At 43.1% G+C, this 22637-nt stretch overlaps 1 protein-coding gene across 12 annotated transcripts in view; it reads right to left on the bottom strand.

Moving 5' to 3' along the window:
- Positions 1 to 6089: 6089 nt before the first annotated feature.
- The window catches only part of plecb (plectin b), a 148516-nt gene continuing 131968 nt past the window's right edge, over positions 6090 to 22637 (bottom strand). For 11 of the 12 annotated variants that reach the window (XM_056444446.1, XM_056444447.1, XM_056444448.1 and 8 more), the window contains 8 exons: positions 21843 to 22199; positions 21673 to 21756; positions 21471 to 21575; positions 21246 to 21344; positions 15937 to 19290; positions 7398 to 14467; positions 7066 to 7182; positions 6090 to 6905 (listed from right to left, as the gene is read on the bottom strand). In XM_056444446.1, the coding sequence (XP_056300421.1) occupies positions 8303 to 14467; positions 15937 to 19290; positions 21246 to 21344; positions 21471 to 21575; positions 21673 to 21756; positions 21843 to 22199 (10164 nt within the window). In that variant the 3' untranslated portion in view covers positions 6090 to 6905; positions 7066 to 7182; positions 7398 to 8302. The remainder of the gene's footprint in view (positions 6906 to 7065; positions 7183 to 7397; positions 14468 to 15936; positions 19291 to 21245; positions 21345 to 21470; positions 21576 to 21672; positions 21757 to 21842; positions 22200 to 22637) is intronic. The other variant, XM_056444458.1, reaches the window with a different exon arrangement.

Raw genomic sequence — 22637 nt, 5'->3', positions numbered from 1 at the left:
CGCGGTGGAATCAGAGCATTACCATGACAAAGGTCTGTGGTCGGATGCAGTACGATAAAGGCATGGTAGAGATGACGTAAAGACCCCCCCATATTTCACACACTCTCATCGGGGTTCAGACCATAAAGCTCTCCAAAGCATTTTTGAGCTTTCATGACGTGCCGCTGCATCTTACACATCAGTGCTCCTGGGAAACAGTGTCTTCATTCAAACGGAGACAAGTAACACGGAAATCTTTTTGCTGAGACGGCGATGAGTTAAGTTCCTTCTCAGGTTCATTCGACTTCAAACACAGATCCCATTCTGTCCTTTTAAACCACAAAGTCAATTAAGGGCACACACACATTCCGTGAGGACAATTGAACGCATCTACTTCGATGGACCATATAACTAAATTAACAAGAAACTCATTTTTTACTATCACAATAAAAACATCAAACTCTTGCTCCTTTTGTGAGTGGACTCACAGCTCATTGGAGAAGGTGCAGTTCCCCTTTTCACTCAGGATATTTAAATACATGATCGCAGCACTACGGAGATGTAACATGTTGATGTGCTCGAAGTTTCAAGAGATTAAGTTCAATGAAAATGTTTCACATCTACAAGGCTGATGAACAATGGCCCTCAGGACAAGACGTCATGTTCTCATTTCATTGTTCCATTGTATTGATGAGCAATAATCAATCAGCTAAAATCAGACTTTTACCATGTTCTACCACGGACACATCAATATTACTTAGTTTGATCACAGTTAAGTACGAGGAACTTCCTAAAACTGCCCAGAGATGTATTCAACCCAGCTGGGAGCATAATGTCTGGCTGCAGCGTGGACTGGCACACCTTTGTTCAAATATTGGTATAAATGGTACATGACAAAAATCTAAAGTTAGCGATCAATAAATGCCTCCATACTCACATCAGAGTCTCTCCACAAAGATCCCGCTTGTCTTTTTTTCTGCCCTGTTGGCCCTTCCACCCATCTGAGTCTAATGTCTTTTCAGCGTGTGTGCTCATGTGTGCAGGGGGCCTCAGTGCCGAGCCCTTCTGTAGCCCGGCTGTCCGGGCCGGGCACAATGGAGCCTGATTCCAGAGCCCCTCTGTGGTCTAAAGAAGACTCCCTGCATGAGTGAAGGAGGACCACCTCAGTATCCGTCTGAGTATGTCGGACTCTGAAAAAAACCTCCAGTTCCTTTCCTCTTTTCCGAAATGCTCAATTAACTTAAGTGTTTGTGTTCTGACCAGCATGACTCATTGGTTCTCTTTCCTCGTTAACCCACATCTTTAATATTCTTTACAGGGGTCTGTTTTACTACTGAGAAAATTTAGATATAATCTCAATCGGCCTTGATCTTCACAGGGAAAGTATGTTCTAATATAATAGGATGGTTTAATTGATCTGATTAAATCTGTAGGTGGATTTCATGAAGTCAATAGCATGAAAATAGGCAAACTATGAAATAAAATACCACATTTAAATCCAAATGGTTGACTTCCTGCCTTCTTTACATCTCCAATTGTAAGATCTCCGAAGCACATTTTAGGATTGCACACGACATAAAAGAAACATTTACTTTTTTTATCTGGTCTAAAAGATGATCAAGTTAGATATTGTCTTAGCTAATAGATCATATGTTCAGACATATGTATAACAATGCATGTATTATTCTTGCTCTCAATGGCAGTGTGAACCAGGGAAACAGACTACCCGAATTAAGGAAACAGACTACCCGAACCAAGGAATGAGACTACCTGAACCAAGAAAACAGACTACCTGAACCAAGGAAACAGACTACCTGAACCAGGGAAACAGACTACCTGAACCAGGGAAAAAGAATACCTGAACCAGGGAAACAGAATACCTGAACCAGGGAAACAGAATACCTGAACCAAGGAAACAGACTACCTGAACCAGGGAAACAGACTACCTGAACCAAGGAATGAGACTCCCCGAACCAAGGAAACAGACTACCTGAACCAAGGAAACAGACTACCTGAACCAAGGAAACAGACTACCTGAACCAAGGAAACATACTACCTGAACCAAGGAAACAGACTACCTAAACCAGGGAAACAGACTACCTGAACCAAGGAAACAGACTACCTGAACCAAGGAAACAGACTACCTGAACCAGGGAAACAGACTACCTGAACCAAGGAAACAGACTACCTGAACCAAGGAAACAGACTACCTGAACCAGGGAAACAGAATACCTGAACCAAGGAATGAGACTCCCTGAACCGAGGACACAGACTACCTGAACCAAGGAAACAGACGACCTGAACCAAGGAAACAGACTACCTGAACCAGGGAAACAGACTACCTGAACCAGGGAAACAGAATACCTGAACCAGGGAAACATACTACTTGAACCAAGGAATGAGACTCCCCAAACCGAGGACACAGACTACCTGAACCAAGGAAACAGACTACCTGAACCAGGGAAACAGACGACCTGAACCAAGGAAACAGACTACCTGAACCAGGGAAACAGACTACCTGAACTAGGGAAACAGACTACTTGAACCAAGGAAACAGACTACCTGAATCAGGGAAAGAGAATACCTGAACCAAGGAAACAGACTACCTGAACCAAGGTAACAGAACACCTGAACCAGGGAAACAGACAACTTGAACCAAGGAATGAGGCTCCCCGAACCAAGGACACAGACTACCTGAAACAAGGAAACAGACGACCTGAACCAAGGAAACAGAATACCTGAACTAGGGAAACAGACTACCTGAACTAGGGAAACAGACTATTTGAACCAAGGAAACAGACTACCTGAACCAAGGAAACAGAATACCTGAACTAGGGAAACAGACTACCTGAACCAGGGAAACAGACTACCTGAACTAGGGAAACAGACTACCTGAACCAAGGAAACAGACTACCTGAACCAAGGAAACAGAATACCTGAACCAGGGAAACAGACTACTTGAACCAAGGAATGAGACTCCCCGAACCAAGGACACAGACTACCTCAACCAAGGAAACAGAATACCTGAAACAAGGAAACAGACTACCTGAACCAAGGAAACAGAATACCTGAACCAAGGAAACAGACTACCTGAACCAAGGAAACAGACTACTTAAACCAAGGAAACAGAATACCTGAACCAGGGAAACAGACTACTTGAACCAAGGAATGAGACTCCCCGAACCCAGCACATAGACTACCTGAACCAAGGAAACAGACTAGCTGAACCAGGGAAACAGAATACCTGAACTAGGGAAACAGACTACCTGAACCAGGGAAACAGAATACCTGAACCAGGGAAACAGACTACCTGAACCAGGGAAACAGAATACCTGAACTAGGGAAACAGAATACATGAACCAGGGAAACAGAATACCTGAACTAGGGAAACAGACTACCTGAACTCCCAGCTGGGAAATATCTGCCCAATGCTCAGAGACATCTCCAAAACCAACAACCTTCAAGTCAAATTGGAGAAGATAAAGGCGGAGGAAGAGGCCCATCAAAAAGAGGTGGATCCATCCAGTCAGAGCGCCGTGCTGAAAAGGACTCTAGTGTCGTGGTCGTGAGTAACCTGGAGACCGCCGTTCACTTCCTGAGGGTGCAGGTCAAAGACACCAAAGAGTGTGAGTGAACTCCCTCAAGTTTAAGACGCTGGAAAAGATGGACGACGCTCTCCACAGACAAAAGGAAGAAGCTCGGAAGACTCTTGTGTATAAATCAGGGGACGAGCACTGATGGCAATGGTGGCCAGAAGTTCCCATGAACGTTGCTACTTTTCTGTTTTAATGTATCGTCTTTTTGTGTCTCTTAATCCAGTATTGTATGGCTTTTCACGAATGACAATAAATTATCCTTGAATCCTTGAATGAAACATTTAGTTCTCATTTGCACTCTAAATATAAATGATCTTGTCGGGTTGGCTGTGATGATTTTACATGCTGTTCAGAATGCCAACTTTATGATAGGATGTGGTGAAATAGAATAACAGAAGGCAGACGGGCAGTGAACTCAACTCACCTGTGGGTCCAGAGGAGGCAGCCTCATCTCCATGCTCTTCAGCCACTCTCTCAGTGCTACGATTTGACCCCTGAACTCACACTGCCATTGACTCAAGTCCTCCACGTTCCTGCAACACCAGAGACCATGTTGATCATCTTTTAAAATCAAATGTTTTCAATGAAATTAGACAAATTCAACACATGCACGTACAAGGATGATCAAGCCAAACTAATTATAATCATCACCATATTATTTGAAATAGTTTTTTCTGTATATATTTTATACTGTCTCGAGCTATACGCTGTATTTGTGGAATAACTGGACTCTGAATTCAAAGGCCTCCTTGAAATGTGTAAGATTATGAAGACAGGAAGCACAACATTTGGGGAAAGGGGAGGAGGACTATTAGAACATATCACATTAGGGAGGCATCTGCTCTCTCTCTCTCTCTCTATATATATATATATATATATATATATATATATACATATATAAATGTCCACTGGGCAGAAACCTTAGTTTTCTATGTTTCAATTAGATGTTGTACACAGATTGCTCCGATCATAATTCATATGAGCTGTGTCTGTGTGTTGCCGGTAGACGCAGACACACCGGTCTACAAAGCCGATACAGGCTGTACGTTTTCTTTTAATCGGACCGTTGGTGGCCACTTCCAATCAAGATTGGATTACAATATTCACTTCAGAATCTGTTTAATTCATAAGTATCTACTGTACGTGTGAGATGGACCAGTATTGTTTATGTTGGAAATACTCTTGTATTTCTTTAAGATTGGCCATTACACTTACACGTGTTACAAATCATGGATGCAAGTAACCCAATATTGTTGCATGAATGAATGCCACTGTCCGACATTAGCCTACCCGTGCCTCTGATCCTGTGATGTAGGAGTTAGCGGTCCAAACAAAGCACTCCCTTTATCCTGCATAGGAGAAAATGACACAAAATGACCCTTGACCTTGTGTTTTGCTTATTTGTATAGCATATCCAGCAGCTTGAGCTGACACTGACCATTCAACAGTTAATATACTGGATACGAGATATGACCATGCACGTGTTTGTACATCCTCGTCCTTGTGTTCGTACCTCCCCGTCTCCAGCCTCTGACGCCGGGAGCGCTGGGAGGGACAGGGTCAGATCAGAGTGGTCAAGGGAGCTGAGTGATGAATTCTGGGAGGTGAATGGTCCGTTTCTTCTGTTGGCAGGGTCCTCCATCAAAGCCAGTGGCTAATGTTGGCACACAGAGCATACAAACATGTCTGCATGTGGTCTAAAGGATGTATCTGTAAATACACATGCACCGGTGTTGTCCAATGGAGAGGGGGTTAACGAATCAATATCTAAATGGTGTTTCTTATAAACCCTGATCAGATTAAATGTGTAATTTTCCGAGGAGCTGAAACCAGTATTGTATCATCAACATCTCATTAATCAGACAAAGTCTTAATCATTAAAATAACGATCAACCTCAGTGGGTTAATAATGTGATCACCCAGAAGGACTCTGACCTGATTCAATGGCCCCCTTAAGGATGCGTGTTGGTTGGTCCAACATCGCCCTCATGTGGTCATACCACGAAACACACAGATCATGGTATTACCCTTTAAATTCACTCTCTGAAAGAAAGCAAGCTCTTACTTTTCTCGACATATTTCTCCTATAATAACGCAGGGTTCCCACTCCAGTGTTGAGTTTCCTGGAAATATGAATTGTCTCCTTTGCTAAGAGTCATAAACGGTGCTAATCACCTTCACCGTGAGCTACCGCTAATGGTACACATGTAAGCAAAGTAAATACATTTAAAAGGGCCGTTAGCCAGTTGACTCACATAATTAGACCCCGGCTTATCCATTGATAATAATCCAACTCTCAACAATGTCCAGCACACATTTGAAACCATTGACATTGTTGTGCTCTAATGTTGTTATTTACTATGGAGTGATGAGAAATAAGCATTATGTGAAGTGGCTTACTCTTTATTTCTAGTCTGTCAGTGCTCCTATATTTCATATGCAGCCCCAAAAAAGCATATTCTACTCTAAAAATAGCTTCACACGCATGGATATTGATGTATGAATGACAAGAGGGCCTGTTCAGAGCATATTTATTTACAACATAGTGTTACTGGTCAGAACTTACAACATAATCCACTCACCACATCATTCAAAGCAAAATAAACCAAGGCAAAATAAACCAGTTAGTTTGTGAAATAATATATTGCTAAAGAATTTAATCAGCTCAGTCTGTTGTCTTTATTTTACATTCGCGTCATCCCCAAAAATCCTTAGTAAGGTAGGTAAAACATGCAAGGCAAATTCATGATATATCAAAAGAACGTGATGCAAACAAATTAAAAAGATGTACGGCGGTAAAACACTTTAGAGATACAGGACAGAAATACTTGTGGAAAAATAACTATAGGCAACATATCAAGCTCTTTTTCAGTTTGCAAAGAAAATCAGTGGCAAATGTCAACTGATATGAGACAATTTGATACAATACATACATTCATGCAAATTGGTGCTGTATCAGACATGTCGATGCATCTTTTGAGCACTTTGGTAGGACTTGATTGACAGAAAAAAATACAAAAATATACTAAATATGGAAGAGCAGCTATATGAAGATGTGCTGCTCTACCATGACAGTAAATGCCAATTTAAAAAGAAATGTTACACATGCAGATGTGTGTATGGTATGGGAGTGTTCTCTTAAAAAAAAGAAAAGTCTGGATATGACCACACAGAGATCACTAATAGCATTCAAATAATAAATATATGAAAAATGGTAATGAATGAAAAGTGTTCCTAGAAAGGTATCCCAAGATGGTTTCAGGTTGACTCGGCCTCAGCTCTCTTCAAATGGGATGTGCAATGGAAGAAAGGATATGCTCAATGGAAGATCTACAAATGAAAGAAAATAGCTCCAAATTAAAAACAAAATAAATGAATACCATGCAGTGGGAAAAACAGAAATGAAATGAAAGTTTCCAAACAAGTCTGAATGAAACTTTGCAAATGAAATGAAAATGACAATGTATTCCAAAACAGTTGTGCACTGTACCTGTGTCACTGCGTGAGGATGACAAGGACTCACAAAGCCATCCAAGTTGAGAGGATTGTTTGCTGCGGCCGACTCAGTATCTGTGTTCATGTGTTGGCTTCCGAGGGACTGATTCAGCTGTCAAAAACAGGATGACAAAAAACAAAAAAAACTGTCAACCAGCTGTAATGACAACTTTGAATCGTTATAGTTCACTAGTGATATGACCATGTGTGGGAAAGGAAAACAAATGGCATGAATAAATGACTTATCTAGGATCTGAGATGCGTTCAAAATCGAATGGAGAAAAAACACAAGAAAAAAAAACATGCGGAAATAAAAATTCAACTTACAAGAATCAAAGAAACAGGTCGCAGGTCTGTATGGGGGATCAGGATGGAGTCTGACATCATCTTGGGATTAACCAGGAACACTTGACATGGTTACTATATAGAATCTAAAACTTGGAGTGCGTAAAACAATGAACCCAAAGGATGCAAAAGTCCTCTAAATATAAATGGGCATGAGTTCAAATATAATGAAAGATGTGAAACTGGTTTAAAAAAATTCTGCATAATTTTAATTCTGGCATGTTCTTTTTATATTCTTGTAGTGTCCCATTTTGTAGTGTCTCACAGGTGTATTCTTACTCGGTGCATTATTTAGTTACCCAGATAACATAATGTATATTTTTTCCATAACTCTATACAAACATTCAGAAAGGCATCTATGTATTTTAGAATCTGTTAAAAACGTTAGAAACTAAGTCGACGTACAGCATCTCATTAAGTAGTGTCGAAAAAGATAAAAAATAGACAAATATCCTTGAATTTCAAAGGAATACTGGAAAAATATCTCTGTTTGACATACATACAGTATATATTAGTTTCAGAAAGCACAAGTATACAACTTTTTAACAAGTGTAAAATGAAAACTATAAAGTCACTTAAAAAATAGCAGAAATGTCGTGCTTTGCTTTGAAAAATATAAACTGACTTAGTAATTAGTACTAAGGGGAAAAAAAACATATCAAGCAATGTTTGCTTTTGTCTCCATATATGAGGCACATGTTTATCGATTTGTGACATGAAAAAAAAAATAGCCTTAGCAATTATTGATGTGACCACATGCAGGGCAGAATAAATAAATAATATTTTCTTTAACTATTTGTTTGAATATGAAAAATGCAACTGTAGAGTGCATTATTATTTTGTAATTCTTAGACGCTAGGTCTATTGTTAGGAACAGAACTAGCTAATCAGAATCTGCGGCTAAAGCCACTTGAAGAGGACGTGAAGGAGGAGGTGGACATGTTCATGCTAAAGCCAGCATCAATGCTGCCTCTCCTGGAGCCTGTTCGGGATCCGGTCCTTGAACCAGTCCGGGAGCCATAGGCAGATCCAGGGTTACTGGCATTGTAGGGACTGTAGAGGCCTTTGGTGGATACGGAGGAGGCCTCCAGAAGTCTCAGGCTTGTTCCTTCCTCGACCATGCTCTTGTCCATTGCATCTTTGAAGGAGATTTTCAGTTTTGTTTTTGGACATGTTAGATATCTTGAATAAGCACCGACATCTCTCAGTTTCTGGGCAGTGCGGGCATCGATTGTGCCCTTTCTGATAGATTCATCTAGTGTCACTCTGCCCTCGACATCAGGCTCAATAAGTCCACCAGTCAGATACTGGACCTCAAGGAAACGCTGCCCAGCTTCATAATACAACCAGCCTTTCTTCAGAGCCTGGGAGGCAGACATCTTTACTTTAGTTCTGGGATCTTCAAATCCAGTGAATGCTTTTTGAGCCAGGCTCAGGCGATCAACCATGATTTTATCCACAAGGCCTCTTTCTGCTGCTTCAGCGATTGAGAATCTCTCTCCAGTTGTGGGATCAATTATTCCTCCTGTGCAGGCTTGGGCCTCTAACAATCTTTGGCCAGTGATGTTGTCTACCAGGCTTCTGTGTATGGCCTCAGTAATAGACACCTTCTCCAGTGTGTCTATGTCCAACATTCCAGCTACAGGGCCAGTCTCCTCTGCCGGGTCATTCCATATGACTGCAGGTGTTTTAATGGTGGGTATGGGGCTCATGGGAGAAGAGTAGGTAGAACCAGTGGTGGAACTAAAGGACGATGAGCGTGAGCGGCCGCCTCCCATGTTGCCAGAAAGCATATCAGCAAATTCTGTGATGGCAAGGTTTCCAGATCGGTATGTATCAAGGGCATTCTGGTCAATGAGGCCACGTGAAAGAGCATCATCAACATCGTACTGCTTGCCAGACCTTCTGTCAATAATAACTGATTTGACAGTACCATCAGAGGAAGTAATTGTGATCTCTTCCCATTCACACTCCTGCTCAGCAAGTTCCATGTATGTTTGGTGATCAATAAGTCCCTTCCTGTAGGCCTCATACACAGTCATTTCTTTTCCAGTCTCAGGGTCTATGATGACAACTCTGCGCTTACGAACAGAGGATTTTGAGGAGGTCTTCCTTTCCTGCTTCTTTTCCTTCAAAAGCAGGAGCACCAGCCCAGTGGCAGGATCAGTGATGCACCTCTCCATGAGCTGGAGGTAGGTTAGGTTTTCTTCAGTGTTGGGGTCAAAGAAGCCTTTAGTGTCATCAGATGGATCTGTCAAGATCTCATTCATTTCCTCATCAAAGAAGCCACGTTTGTAGGCCATCTCAACTGGCAGACGATGACTTTCCTCTGGGTCAATGATTCCACCAGTGGCAATCTGGGCTTCAAGGAGACGGATTCCATGATCTTTCAGGATGAGCCCCTTTTTCATGGCTTGGAACAGGGAGATTGTCTTGCCTGAATACGGATCTCTATATCCTGTGACTGCACGTTCAGCAGAGAGGAGCTTGTCTTTGAATTCGGGTCCTACAATACCCATCTTCACTGCATCACTGACAGTCAGTTTAAGGTTTTTGATGGGATCAATAACATAGCCTGAGGCTGCCTGTGCCTCAAGGAGTTCAAATGCTGTGCCTGGCCTAATCATATTCTTTTTCATGGCCTGGTAAATTGATAGACGATCCTTTGAGGACTCTAAATATACACCAGCAATACAGCTTGTGCCCTCAAGGTACCTTGAAAGTCTGCTGGTAACCTCCTCCAATGTAATGAGACCTTCATTTAGTTGAGTGACAGTCTGCTGGTCAATAATTTCTGAGCGGATCAGCTCTTCCATCGTGATCTGTTTCCTCAGACCCTGGAACATCAGTCTCTTGTCTCCCATGGAGAGTAGACGCAACCCACCATCTAACTTGCATCTCTTGAGCAACTGTGCATACGACAGTTCTTCTTCATTGACAGGGTCAATGAATTCCTTAACACTGTCAGTCAGCTTCTCATTGGTTTCCTTGTTGATGTAACCTCTTTGCATGGCAATGTCAGCTGGCAGGTGGAACTGGAATTCTGGATCAATAATACCCCCAGTGGCGGTTTGTGCCTCTAACATTTTCAGAGCATAATCTTCTGGAACAAGATCCTTTTTCATGGCCTGGAAAAGAGATATGATTTTCCCACTGTATGGATCTTTGTATCCAGTGACTGCTCTCTCAGCTGAAAGAAGTTTATCGTGGAGCTCAGGGCCAACAACACCTTTACGCACAGCTTCGTCAACCGTGAGTGTTTCATTTTGAACTGGATCGACAATGAATCCGGTCGCTGCTTGTGCTTCAAGGAGGCTGAGAGCTAGTTCTGGCTTGATAAAACCTCTCTTCATTGCTTGGTATATGCTTATCTTGCAGCTGGAATCTGTTGCGACCCCAGCAACACAGCCTGTGCCATAGAGATACTGTTTCACATTGGTCATCTCCATGATGTCACGGATGTCCCTCTTGCCCCGTTTAAGGAGGTTGTACGTCTCCAAGTCAACGATGCGGGCGTTGTAGAGCTCGTCAATCGTTATCCTTCTTCTTATAGTCTTATATGACAGTGGATTATCATTTATGATGATCTCTCTCTGCTCCATGATCTCAATAATGATGATTATCATCCGCTCTTTAGTGATTTTGCCAGAGCGATATTCATCCATGAGCTTCTGCCTCTCTTTCTCTGGAAGCAAATTTGAGTTCAAGATTTCCCACAGGGTGACTGGTGTATCAGCAAGGCCCTCGATTGGAATTTCAATCTCGGTGTCTGTCAGGTCATTCTGTGTTTGTTCCTCTGTGTAGAGGTATGTCTTCTCCACAACAGTTGGAGACTGAGGCTTGGAGAGTGGAAGGATGTACAGGCCTGTCTCCGGATCTCTTTGGCACTTGTCTTTAAGCTGTCTGTAGGTACGACTCTCATCGGTTTCTGGGTCTGTGAAAGCCTTGTTGTCATCAGATGGTTCAGATAGCGTCTGAGCCATTTCTTTGCTGAAAATGTTCTTCTGATATGCAACATCTGTTGGGACACGGTGGCTCTTTACAGGGTCAATGATTCCTCCACTAACCATCTGTGCCTCAATCAAAGGCATGGCATGTTCTTTCAGGATGAGATCTTTTTGCACCGCTTCAAAGAGGGAGATTTTGTTGCCTGTGAATGGATCTTTATAGCCAGTGACGGCTTTTTCTGCAGAAAGAAGTTTTTCATGTAGCTCTGGACCAACAAGACCTGACTTCACTGCCTCGTCTACTGTCAGGCACTGATTCTTCACTGGATCAACAAGGAAACCAGTGGCAGCCTGCGCCTCAAGAAGTGAAAGACCTGTGTTGTGTCTGAGGAGCTTTTTCTTCATAGCCTGATAAATGCTTATTTTCTCTTTGGTTGGCTCCAGGTAGATGCCAGCGATGCTATCAGAGCCCTGGAGATATTTATTGACATTAGGATTCTCACTGACTTGTTTCGGTGTTGTTTTGCCTTGTTGAAGGAGGTCAAAGGTTGGTTTGTCAATGATTTTGGAGTCATACAGAGAGGCTGCTGGAACCGGAGCTCTCAGGCCCTTGAAGCTGGACTGTTCTTGTTTCTTGGTCTCTTTCTCATATACAATTGTGATGACAATTTTTATTAACCTTTCAATTGTAATCTTTCCTGACCTAAACTGTCTGAGCAGGTCACGCCTGTGTTCCTCAGTGAGATATTCAGTGTTGATGATGTCCCAGATGGTCATCTTCCTGCCCTTAAATGGTCCAGAGTCAAGCTCCACAGTTGCCTGAGTCATAGCCTCTTTAGTCTGGGCGTCAGTGTATGTCTGCTCCTCCTTTGCATGGATTGCTTCATCAGAAAGAGGCAGAAGCTGGAGACCAGTTTTCTTGTCAGTGACACATCTCTTGAAGAGCTGAGCGTATGTGACATTTTCTTTTGTGTTGGGGTCAAAGAAGCACTTAGTTTCATCAGTGGGACTGTTAAGAATTTGTTTCATTTCGTCATCGAAATAACTTCTCTTGCAGGCCACATCATGAGGAATGTGATGGCTCTTTACTGGATCAATGATACCGCCAGTGGTCATTTGGGCATCAAGCAGTCGGATTCCTTGTTCTTTAGGGATGAGATCTTTTTTCATTGCCTGGAACAGAGACACCGTCTTGCCAGTGTAAGGATCCTTGTAACCTGTAACAGCTCGCTCTGCAGAGAGGAGTTTTTCATGCAGCTCAGGACCAACAACACCTGCTTTGACAGCTTCATCAACAGTGTACTTCTGATTATGAACAGGGTCAATCACGTAGCCTGTTCCTGCTTGGGCTTCAAGCATATTCAGGGCAGGCCCTGCCCTCATCATGTCTTTCTTCATGGCTTGATAGAAGGACATTGTCTCATTGCGTGAGTCAATCATTACACCTGCAATGCAGTTGGTACCCTTCAGTGCTTTGTGGACAGGCTCCATTTCAGACACTTCTTTTACTGTCGTTTTGCCCTTGTGTAATTTGTTGTAGAGGTCTTTGTCAATGATTTGGGACTCCAGGAGTTCAGTGGCAGGTACAGGTGCTCTCAAACCATCAAAGGTAATCTCATTCTTCTTCTCTTTGTCCTCTGCCACTGTAATGACAATCTTGATGATTTTTTCGATTGTGATTTTGCCTGTCTTGTATTGACGGAGAAGGTCCTTCTTCTGGTCCTCGGTGAAGTACTCAGAATTGATTATTTCCCAAATGGTGACAGTCTTCCCCTTGAATCGTCCAAATGGCACAGCCACAGTTGTGTTGCTTAACACATCCTTGGTCTCCTCCTCTGTGAATATACTTGAGCACTGAGCAGCTTTGTCCGTGATTGGCAAGAGTAGCAGATTGGTGTCAGGGTCTGTAGTGCATCTTGTCATTAGCTCAGAATATGTCAATGGTTCCTGAGTGCTGGGGTCAAAGTATCCCTTTGTGTCATCTGAAGCTTTCTCCATGATCTTATTCATTTCAACATCATATTGTCCCTGTTTGTAGGCAATTTCATTGGGTACACGGTGACTATTGATAGGATCGACGATGCCACCAGTTGCAAGCTGAGCCTCAAGGACTCTGATGGCATGATCCCGTTCGATCAGACCCTTCTTCATGGCTTCAAAGACACAGATCTTTCCACCAGTGTAAGGATCTTTGTAGCCAATAACTGCCCTCTCTGCTGAAAGCATTTTGTTGTGCAGTTCCGGGCCAATCAAGTCTTCCTTCACAGCCTCATTAACAGAAAGCTTCTGGTTGTTAATAGGATCTAACATGTAACCTGTAGCTGCTTGAGCTTCAAGAAGGATCATGGCTGTGCCAGGAGTAATCTTCTTCTCTTTTGATGCTTGATAGATTGACATCTTTTGATTAGTTGGTGTCAAAACTCCAGCAATGCAATTCTTTCCCCGAAGAGTTGTTTTAAGTTTTGGAGTCTCCCCAAGCTCCTGAATAGTTGTTTTGCCATTTTTTAGCTTGTCAAACTCCTTATTGGTTAGAAGGCCAAGCTCATGAAGTCTGCTTGCAGGCACCTTATCACGTATGCCATCAAAAGACAAAGGATCTGGTCTTTTGTCCACACTGTCTACCGCATCATTGGCATTTCTTCCATTGTAAATAGCATTTGTTATTTCAACGTTTTTAATACCGATGAGCTGCTCTTTATCAGTGTGTTGCTCTTTCTGTGCTTCCACAAGCTGCTGCAGCTTCTGGCGCAAGTTCTGGTTCTCTTCTGCAAGAATCCTTTCCTGCTCTAGTCTCTTCTTCTCCAGTTCCAGCATTTCTTTTTGCTTGTTAAGCATATCTTTTTCTGCCTCTTTTTGTTTACTGAGGACCTCATCCATGGTAGCGTGGAGTTTCTTCTTCTCCTCCTCCATCTGCTGTCTCTGGCGGTCCTGTTCGTCTTTGAGAGTTTTGGCCTTTTTGACTTCTTCTTCAAACTGGCTCTCCAGCCACTTTTTCTCATCTTCAATTAGCATCTCCTTCTTCAAAAGCATCTCCTTCTCTGTCAGGAATGTCTGCTGGAGCACCGTCTTCTCGTGTTCAATTTGTTTCTGCTGTGCATCGGCCATCTGATGAAAATAAATAGAAAAAGTAAGTTACAATTGGTATATAGGTGAGGCACATATATTATGAACATATTTTATTTATCAAAATTGTTTATTTTGTCTCATTTAATTTATTTGTCAAGGATATTATTTGTACAATGCACTCTGCTTATGCCTAGGGATTGTGTTACCTCATATAATATAACTGCAAAGTAATTAAAGTGAGAAGAAAAACAATACATTCCTGTTTGTAGGAATGTGTTGATGGCACTGCTTATTACGAGTTCACTGTACTGAACAATTATAAAATAATTAAAAGGACCCTGAACATTTAAAAAAAAAAGAGTTGGGAACTCTACAGTGACTCTGACAGCTCAACACACTGTAAATTATGAAAAAAACATGTTTTATTTCTTTTGCCTAACCAATAATTAAACAATTAAAATGTATTTCCATCCTTAAACTTTACTTGGTGACAATTCTGAAAATAACTTTAGCCAGGTAACATAACATTTCCTGTTTCCCAAATAAGTGTGTGTATTTTGTTAAATGATTTGAATTGGCAGGCTAATGATAAGATAAAGGCCATTATCAGGTTAACAGCTGTAAACTGTAATAACATCTGAATTTTGCGATGTCAATGTTAAAATGACCCACAAATAGCCAACTTCAATTACTATGATCAACTAAAACAGTTTCTGTGTTTGGTTGTTTTATTTGTGGTATGTTTCCTCCTTCTCTCCCAGTTTAATGCATAGTATAGAATAAAGCAATTCCCTTCTCTTCCCCCAGAGGTGATGGATAAACCGAGGGTTGAGGGATGTGGGTGACGCCAACATACTGTATACTTGTAAAACAGGGAGGGCTCAATAGGTATGGTGAGATCTCTGGTAAATGTTTTAGCACGTCTATGTTGGTGACAGTTTTGCTGGCCTGGAAAGTAAAAATGCATTGATCTGTTGGGGTGGAGATGTCTGCATATCTTAACAGCATTCAACGTGAAAGTGTACGGTTATTGAAGGTAACATTTTCTTAGCCACTAATGTTTTGGTCTTTTCATCCTGCAAATACAGCCAATATTCAAGATATGGTTACCATGTATGGTAAATGAGATGGCGTTCTTGTAAATCTGGATGGAGTGTGATGCACGGCTATCTCTCTAAATCACACTTAAGTTTAGCATTTTGTCTAAATTGCTAAAGGCCTATCATATTTTGATTGATTTAAGTTTTTTAAACGGAAAAGATATGTGAAGCGTGTCTCAAAATGAAGAAACATTCCAGGATATGAGGGGACATTCAGGATATGATCGGCATGAGCACAGTGCACTGTACAAAAAAATGTAATCAAAATTATATTAAAAATCATAGTTATGATTTTGTGATTAGCATAGTGAGAGAAAGGAATAGAGGAAATTTAAAGAAGTGTGTTAGTTTTAAGAAAGAGTTAACAATGACATAATCTGCTCGTTTATGCCATTTTTGACACAATACCTCTTTAGATTTATTTTGAAGTTCTTCTGCTTCTTGTTTCAGTCTAGCCTTCTCCCTCTCTAGGTCTGCGATTGCGTGGCGTAAATCGCCAGCCTCTTTGCTGGTATTGACTCTCTCGTCTTCCAGTTTATGCACTGTCGTCATTTTTTCTTTGGTGGCTATCTCCGTCTCATGAAGGCGGGTAGCAATACTATCGGCTTGTTTCTTGAATCTTTTGGCCTCTTCCTCGGCTTTGGCCTGGGCTTCACTGAGCTGAGAAACCTGGAGTTTGAGTTGTTCCGCTTCAGCCACAATCTCCAACTGCCTTCTCCTCTCTGCTTCAAGTGACCTCTGGTATTCCTCCGTCTCCTCGTCCAGACGCTGTTGCATTAGTTGTTTATCCTCCAGCAGCTTTTGTGCCTGCTGCTGGGCCAAGTCCTTCTGTCTTTGAAGCATCTCTGCCTCGGCCCGAAGTCGAGACGCCTCCTGTATGGCCTGCATTTTCTCTTTGAGCATTTTCTCAGCAAGAACCCGTTGCTGATTGAGGTCTTCTTCTGCAATCATTCTCAGGCGGGCAGCCTCTTGGGATTCGACACTAAGTCTGGCAGCATCCTCAGCGAGCCTTTTCATCGTGTCGGCCTCCTCGGCAAGGAATTTCTGAGAGTTGTCTTTGTCCTTCTTGATGAGGCGCTGATTTTCCTCCTCAATTCTGATTTTCAGCTTGAGCAGCTCCTCCATCTGAACCTTGACTTTGAAGAGCTCCTCCTCCACCTGGCCCCTTTGCTTGACGGCGTCATCAACCTCATCCTTCAAGCGCTGCAGCTCTTCGTCCAGGACGGATTTCTGTTTATCGGTGTCGTCGAGCCTCAGTTTAACCTTTGTGAGCTCTTGCTCCACTTGGAACTTCTGTTTCAATGTTTGCTCTGCCAGTTTTTTGTGCTTCACCATTTCAGCGTCGGCCTGTTGCTTCTGCTTGAGCGCTGAGCTTTCCGCTTGTGCTCGTTTGGCGGCTTCAAATTCGGCCTCCTTCCTCAACCGTTCCGCATCCTCCTGAGCTTTGGCCTGGTTTACAGCCTCTTGCTCAGCCGCGGCCTTCTGCCACTCAGCTTCCTCCGCTTGCTGGCGAAACAGAGCCGCCTCCCTTTCTGCCTTCTCCCTGGCGGCCTCTGCCTCCTTGGCTAGCTTCTTGGCTTTCTCGTACTCTGCCTGAAGCTTCTTCTTTGTGATGCCGTCTTCCTTCTGTTGGGCGAGGACACTTTGGGCTTGGTGCTCAGCTGCATTGCATTTCAGGGCCGCGTGTTCGGCTGCAACAATCTGTTTTTCCGCTTCGATGTCGGCCACGTCTTTCTGCCTCCTGGCCTCTTCGGCCTTCTTTTTCAGACGAGCGAGCTCTTCTTGGGCGGCCTTGCATTGTCTGGCTGCCTCTTCCTCTGCAGCGGTGATCTTCCTGACCTTCTCCTCTGCTTCCCTCCTCCTCCTCTCCTCCTCAAGGGCAAGCTTCCGTAGATTCTCCGCCTCCTCCTCGGTTCTCAGTTTGCTTTGTTGAGTCTCCTCCGCAATGTTCTTGAGCTTGTTCAGTTCCAGCTCCAGATCGAGTTTTCCAGACGAGGCCTTTTCAAAGTTGAGCTTCAGAATTCGGATTTCTTCTTCGACGACCCGCCTCTGTTTCAGAGTGTCGTCCACGATGGCCTTTTGGCGGTCCATTTCGGCCTCGGAGGATTTTTTGAGTAGGACGATCTTTTCCTCAATCTCTTGCTTGTGCTGGTTAGCCTGGTCTTCAAGAGCTTTCCTCTGGTAGGACTCGTCCTCTGCCTGACGGCGGAGTCTTTCGTTTTCTGCCTCCTTCTCTTTCAGGGCGATTTCGGCCTCTGTTTTCGACCGAGTGGCGTCGCTGATCGCAGCCAGCTTCTCTTTGAGAATCCGCTCGGCCTCTGCTCTCTGACGGGCTGCCTCTTCCTCGGCAACTTGCCTCTGGTGCTTGGCCTCCTCTGCGATGGCTCGAAGCTTGCTGGCTTCCTCCGCCACGTCCCTCATCTTGCTGGCTTCGGCCTCAAGAAGCTGTTTGCTCTTCTCCGTGTTGGACATGGTCTCCTTCTCTGCCTTGAACTTCAGCTGAATGAGTATATCCATTTCACTGCGCACTTTGGCCAGCTCGTCCTCCAGCTGTTTCCTTTGTTGTTGCGCTGCGACGACTTCATTCTTCAGGCGGTACAGTTCATCTTCAAGGAGGGACCTCTGCTGTTCCGCGTTGTCAAAGTCGGCCCGGAGTCGTATCAGTTCCTGTTCCGCAGTGAGTTTCTGCTGAGCTGTGCTCTCAGCCACCTTCCGCTGCCTGTCGAGCTCAATCTCGGCCATCTCTTTCTGCTTCAGGGCCGACTCTTCAGCTTTGGTTCTCTTTTTGGCCTCACGCTCAGCCTCCTCCTTTTGTTTCTCGGCATCTTCCTGAGCGAGGCTCTTCTTGTGAGCTTCTTCCTCAGCCTGGAGTCTCAGACGGAGGGCCTCATTAGCTTTTTGCCGCCACTTCTCAAGCTCCCTTTCGGCCTCCTCTCTGGCGTTTATCGCATCCTCCTGTTGTTTCTTGAGATGTGCCGCTTCCTGTTGCAGCTGAAGGACGGCGCCGTGCTCTTGTTTGAGGGATTCCTCCAACTTTGAGGTCTCTTCCACAAAGGAGATCTGTTTGCTCTGGAGCTCAGCCGCCGCACTCTTCTGGGCTGCCACGTGTGCAACCTTGATTTGTCTCTCCTTTTCAAACTCGGCTTGCTTCACTTGCCTTTCAGCCTCCTCGGCCTGCATCTTGAGCTCGTCAAGGTCTTGCAGAGCTTTTTGCTTTTGCTTAGCAGCTTCTTTCTCTGTCTCAGATTTGCGTTGGAGTTCGTCCTCTGCAATGCGCTTTTTCTGGGTCTCCTCGTTGACCTGTTTGTGGAGCTTCTCAGCTTCCTCCTGGGCGGCCTTTCGGAGTTGCTCCGCTTCGGCTGCCCTCACGCGAAGTTGCTTGAGCTCGGATTCCGCGGAAGACTTTTGTTTTACCGTCGTCTCAAGTTGGATCCTGATGATGTGGATTTCCTCCTCGATCTTGGTCCTGCTGTGAACAGCCTCGTCCACCTGGTTGCTTTTGTCCTTGATCTGCTGCTCGGACAGATTTTTTAGCTCATGCAGTTCCAGCTGGATGTTGTGCTTTTGCTTCTCAGCATCTACAGCAGCAATCTCTCTCCTGCTAACTTCTTCCTGCATTTTGAGCTTCAGTTCTTGAGCCTCTTTCTCAGCTTTGGCAATGGCCTTTGCGTGACCTGCAGCTAACTGCTTCTGTTTGTCTAACTCGGCCTGCATCTCGGCCATTTTTTTCTGCTCTTCTGCTTTGAGTTTCTTTGAAACTTTCTGCATTAGTGGAGGCAAATGGTAAAGATAGGGTTATAATCAAGCATGACATGTTAAAGGTAGCACTGTACATTAACCAGCTCAAAACGGTGTGGATTAAACTTGAGATAACTGGAGTAATCACAGCCTAATCCCACCGGAACATGAGCTCTTTAATGTACTGTATTACCAAGGCAATGTTAATGTTAGCTTAAAAGGTCAAGTCAAAGATCATTCACTGGGCACAAATTAGATGCACATTCATTAAGGTGATGTTAAATTCACGATGCAATAAAACAATTAATAACAAGGCAATTCGGGGAAAAATGGATGACGGGGATGAACGAATCAATGAAACAAAATATCACTTCACAACACAGCGAGAAAACCATATGGCATGCAACTGTAGCTGTTTCTAACTTTCAAAACTGCCTCATAATAGTGATTCCAATATAAAATTGTATGTACACAATTTGTTTTAATTCTCAACAAATTGTTAAAGATTGTTTGCTGAAATGTTTATTTTCAATATGCATTGCATTGATGGGAGGAATAGCCATTTATATGCATGTAAGGATATTTCTGATACTATTGATGTGTTTCTTTTTTTTTCTTTTAAGGTGGGTATATTTTCACTAAATAATTTCAACTAAATCCATCACACCATTAACTTAAACTAGCTCTTAATCCATGCACTCTGGGTTCTTTAAATCACTATTTGCCACAAAAATGGAAAGGAAAGGAAAAGTCAAGGATAACAGGTTGAAATGACGAATCCTGTTTATAGATGCAGGAAGTAGAAGAAGCACCGTGACGTGGGTTTAAAAGAACACCGAGTGCATAGTGCGAGTAAGACATTGTGGATAGCTACTGTAATTCTATGAAAGGCTGCAGTGAAAGCAAGGAAATAGATACGCCACGAAAAGCCAAAGTGCAGTTTGAGAGAGACACAGATGTTAAAATGACGGAGGGAATGGAGATTATACGGAAAAGTAGAACCACTGTAAATAATTTACCTCTTTAATGCTCAAACAAGTTAAGCATTCATCATGGCAAAGCACTGGCAAGCAGTTAAGAGAAGCAAATAAACAAACAAAACATTAGGGTAAGAAAATAATGTGAAACTTTAAACTTGTGTTAATTTAGGGGGGCAAAGGAGAGCTGAAACACTTTGATTTAAACCCCCAAGAAATGAAGGGAGCAGGACAAGAGGATAAGAAAGAAAAGGAGAATCGTAGTGAAAGAAAGAACCCCCAACTCTAAACCTACTCCACATTACAGACAGTGAATGGAGGTGAGGTAGCTACGAACACACCGTGTATATTATTAAGTCTAAATTTAGGCGGATGTTGAGAATGAATGTTAATGTCTCAATTTAAAATACTGGAAATATTATTTAAAACTGTATTCAAAACTGTACATACCAGCACATTTCTTCTTCTTGTACATATTACCACCTTCTGCATAGTGTATTCTTTGTATTTGTTGTCTCTTATTATAGTGTTATTTCTAAACTGATGACTCGGTGAGCCCTGCACTAGATTTCCAATGTGTCTGGACTGTTGGTCGAGTCACAAATGGCAAATAAAAACTTGAATCTGGAATCTGGAAAAAAAACCACCCTCAAATCTAATCATGTATGTTAGCAATTCTTAAATTTGGTGATATTTTTCTTCAGCGTCTCATTATTTCTTTGTCGTCATTTAAATCAACAACAATAATGTTCTTCTCTAGCATCTGGATCAGCTACAGCATGCCAACGTTTCAAGCGTGACCGGTGCAAAGGAACCGTTTGTCACCCGTACATTCATGTTTTTTGTGAACGCGTGTGTGACACACAAGTGCGTGCATGCATGCGTTTCGGGTAATCGGCGGCTAATCTCGTTTGTTTGGTCGCTTGGCTGATTATTTGCTTGGTTGGCTGGATTAATGTTAGCATTTAGTTTGTTTGGGATCCTCAGCCAGTTGTCACGCACCTCCTCGTCCTCCAGGCGGCGCTGCGTGTTGGTGATGAACTTGATGTACTGACTAGTCAGAGTCATCAGCTCACTGTACCGGGTCCTCAGCGTTACATACTGATACGGGGAGAGACAAACAAATCATCCGGTGTCATTTACAGTCAAATAAGTCAATGGATCCGATGTCCTTCAACAACAAAAAAGATTTCTAGAAGACAAATTTAACTTTCACGGAAAACAAACCTCCTGAATGATGTCGTCGGAGGCGGAATCCATTTTGGTTTTCTTCAGCGGAGAAGCAAGAGGATCCATATGAGCTTTGTAGGCAACTAACTGGAGCTCATAGTCCTGATTGGGAAGAAAAAATGCATCCTCCATACATTAGTAATACTCCAAATTACAATATTAACAATAATGAATGAAAACTGTTGTTGTTTATGCTCACCTTGATAGTATTAATGTAACCTTTAGCATAGGTTTGACACTCTTCGACTTTGTCGTTGTTGTTCTCAATCTCCTCCAGCAGTTTCTGTTTAAAAAAAGATAGGTTTTCATTGATTCGTTTGCTAGTTTCAGGCAGAAATGAATGAGAAACAAAGGCGGTCCTCGACGGACCTTCTCCTGAGTCAGTTGCTCATTGAGCGTCTTGCTGTCAGTGATGGACACGGCCTGGATCTTCTCCTGCCTTTCCTTGGCGTCGGAGATCCAGCGGATCAGCCAATCGTAGCTCTGGCGATAGTAGCCCAGCTGGCGGCCGAGCTGATCGAGCTCCCTCTGGCGGATGTCCATCTGAGCGAACACGGCCTTCCAGCGGTCCTGAAGACCAGACAGAAGCTGGCGGTAGTGGTCCAGCTCCACGTCCCGCTCGCTGTGCACGCGGGACATCTTGTCGCTCACGACAGTGGCCTTCTTCAGCTCTTCTTCCAGAGAGTCAAACACCGGCTGCTCACCCTCGGCCTCCACTCGCATTTTCTGCAGACGTCGAAAAAAAAGAAGAAAAAGCCGGTCAGCGGGCCGAACTGCTTCACGGCAACCGTTCCCACACTCAAAGAAATGACTCATTGGATGAACTCAATTAAATTGTTGGCAGGTTTTCCATCCAATAATTATATGCAACTCCAACTCAATTTTAGCACATCAGTGCAATAAAATGTAATTAAGTTAGTCCAACTCATTTGTATCAAATACATCTCAAATAAAATAACGATATTCATTTAATTAAATTAATTTGTGTTTGTCCAACTCAAAATATAAACTAATTAACTAACAAATTATGCAAACTCAACACAGAAGGAACGCCCCGACTGGGAATTGAACCCACGGTCCTTTGAGTTGATATGCACACCGTCTAACCTAAATAAATCTAATGAATGAAAGTATTCATACATTTTGTGTTACACCCATTAAATA

This window comes from Pseudoliparis swirei, chromosome 22 (assembly GCF_029220125.1).
Source record: "Pseudoliparis swirei isolate HS2019 ecotype Mariana Trench chromosome 22, NWPU_hadal_v1, whole genome shotgun sequence".
NCBI classification, from domain to species: domain Eukaryota; kingdom Metazoa; phylum Chordata; class Actinopteri; order Perciformes; family Liparidae; genus Pseudoliparis; species Pseudoliparis swirei.
This window is presented reverse-complemented; position numbering and strand designations above follow the sequence as displayed.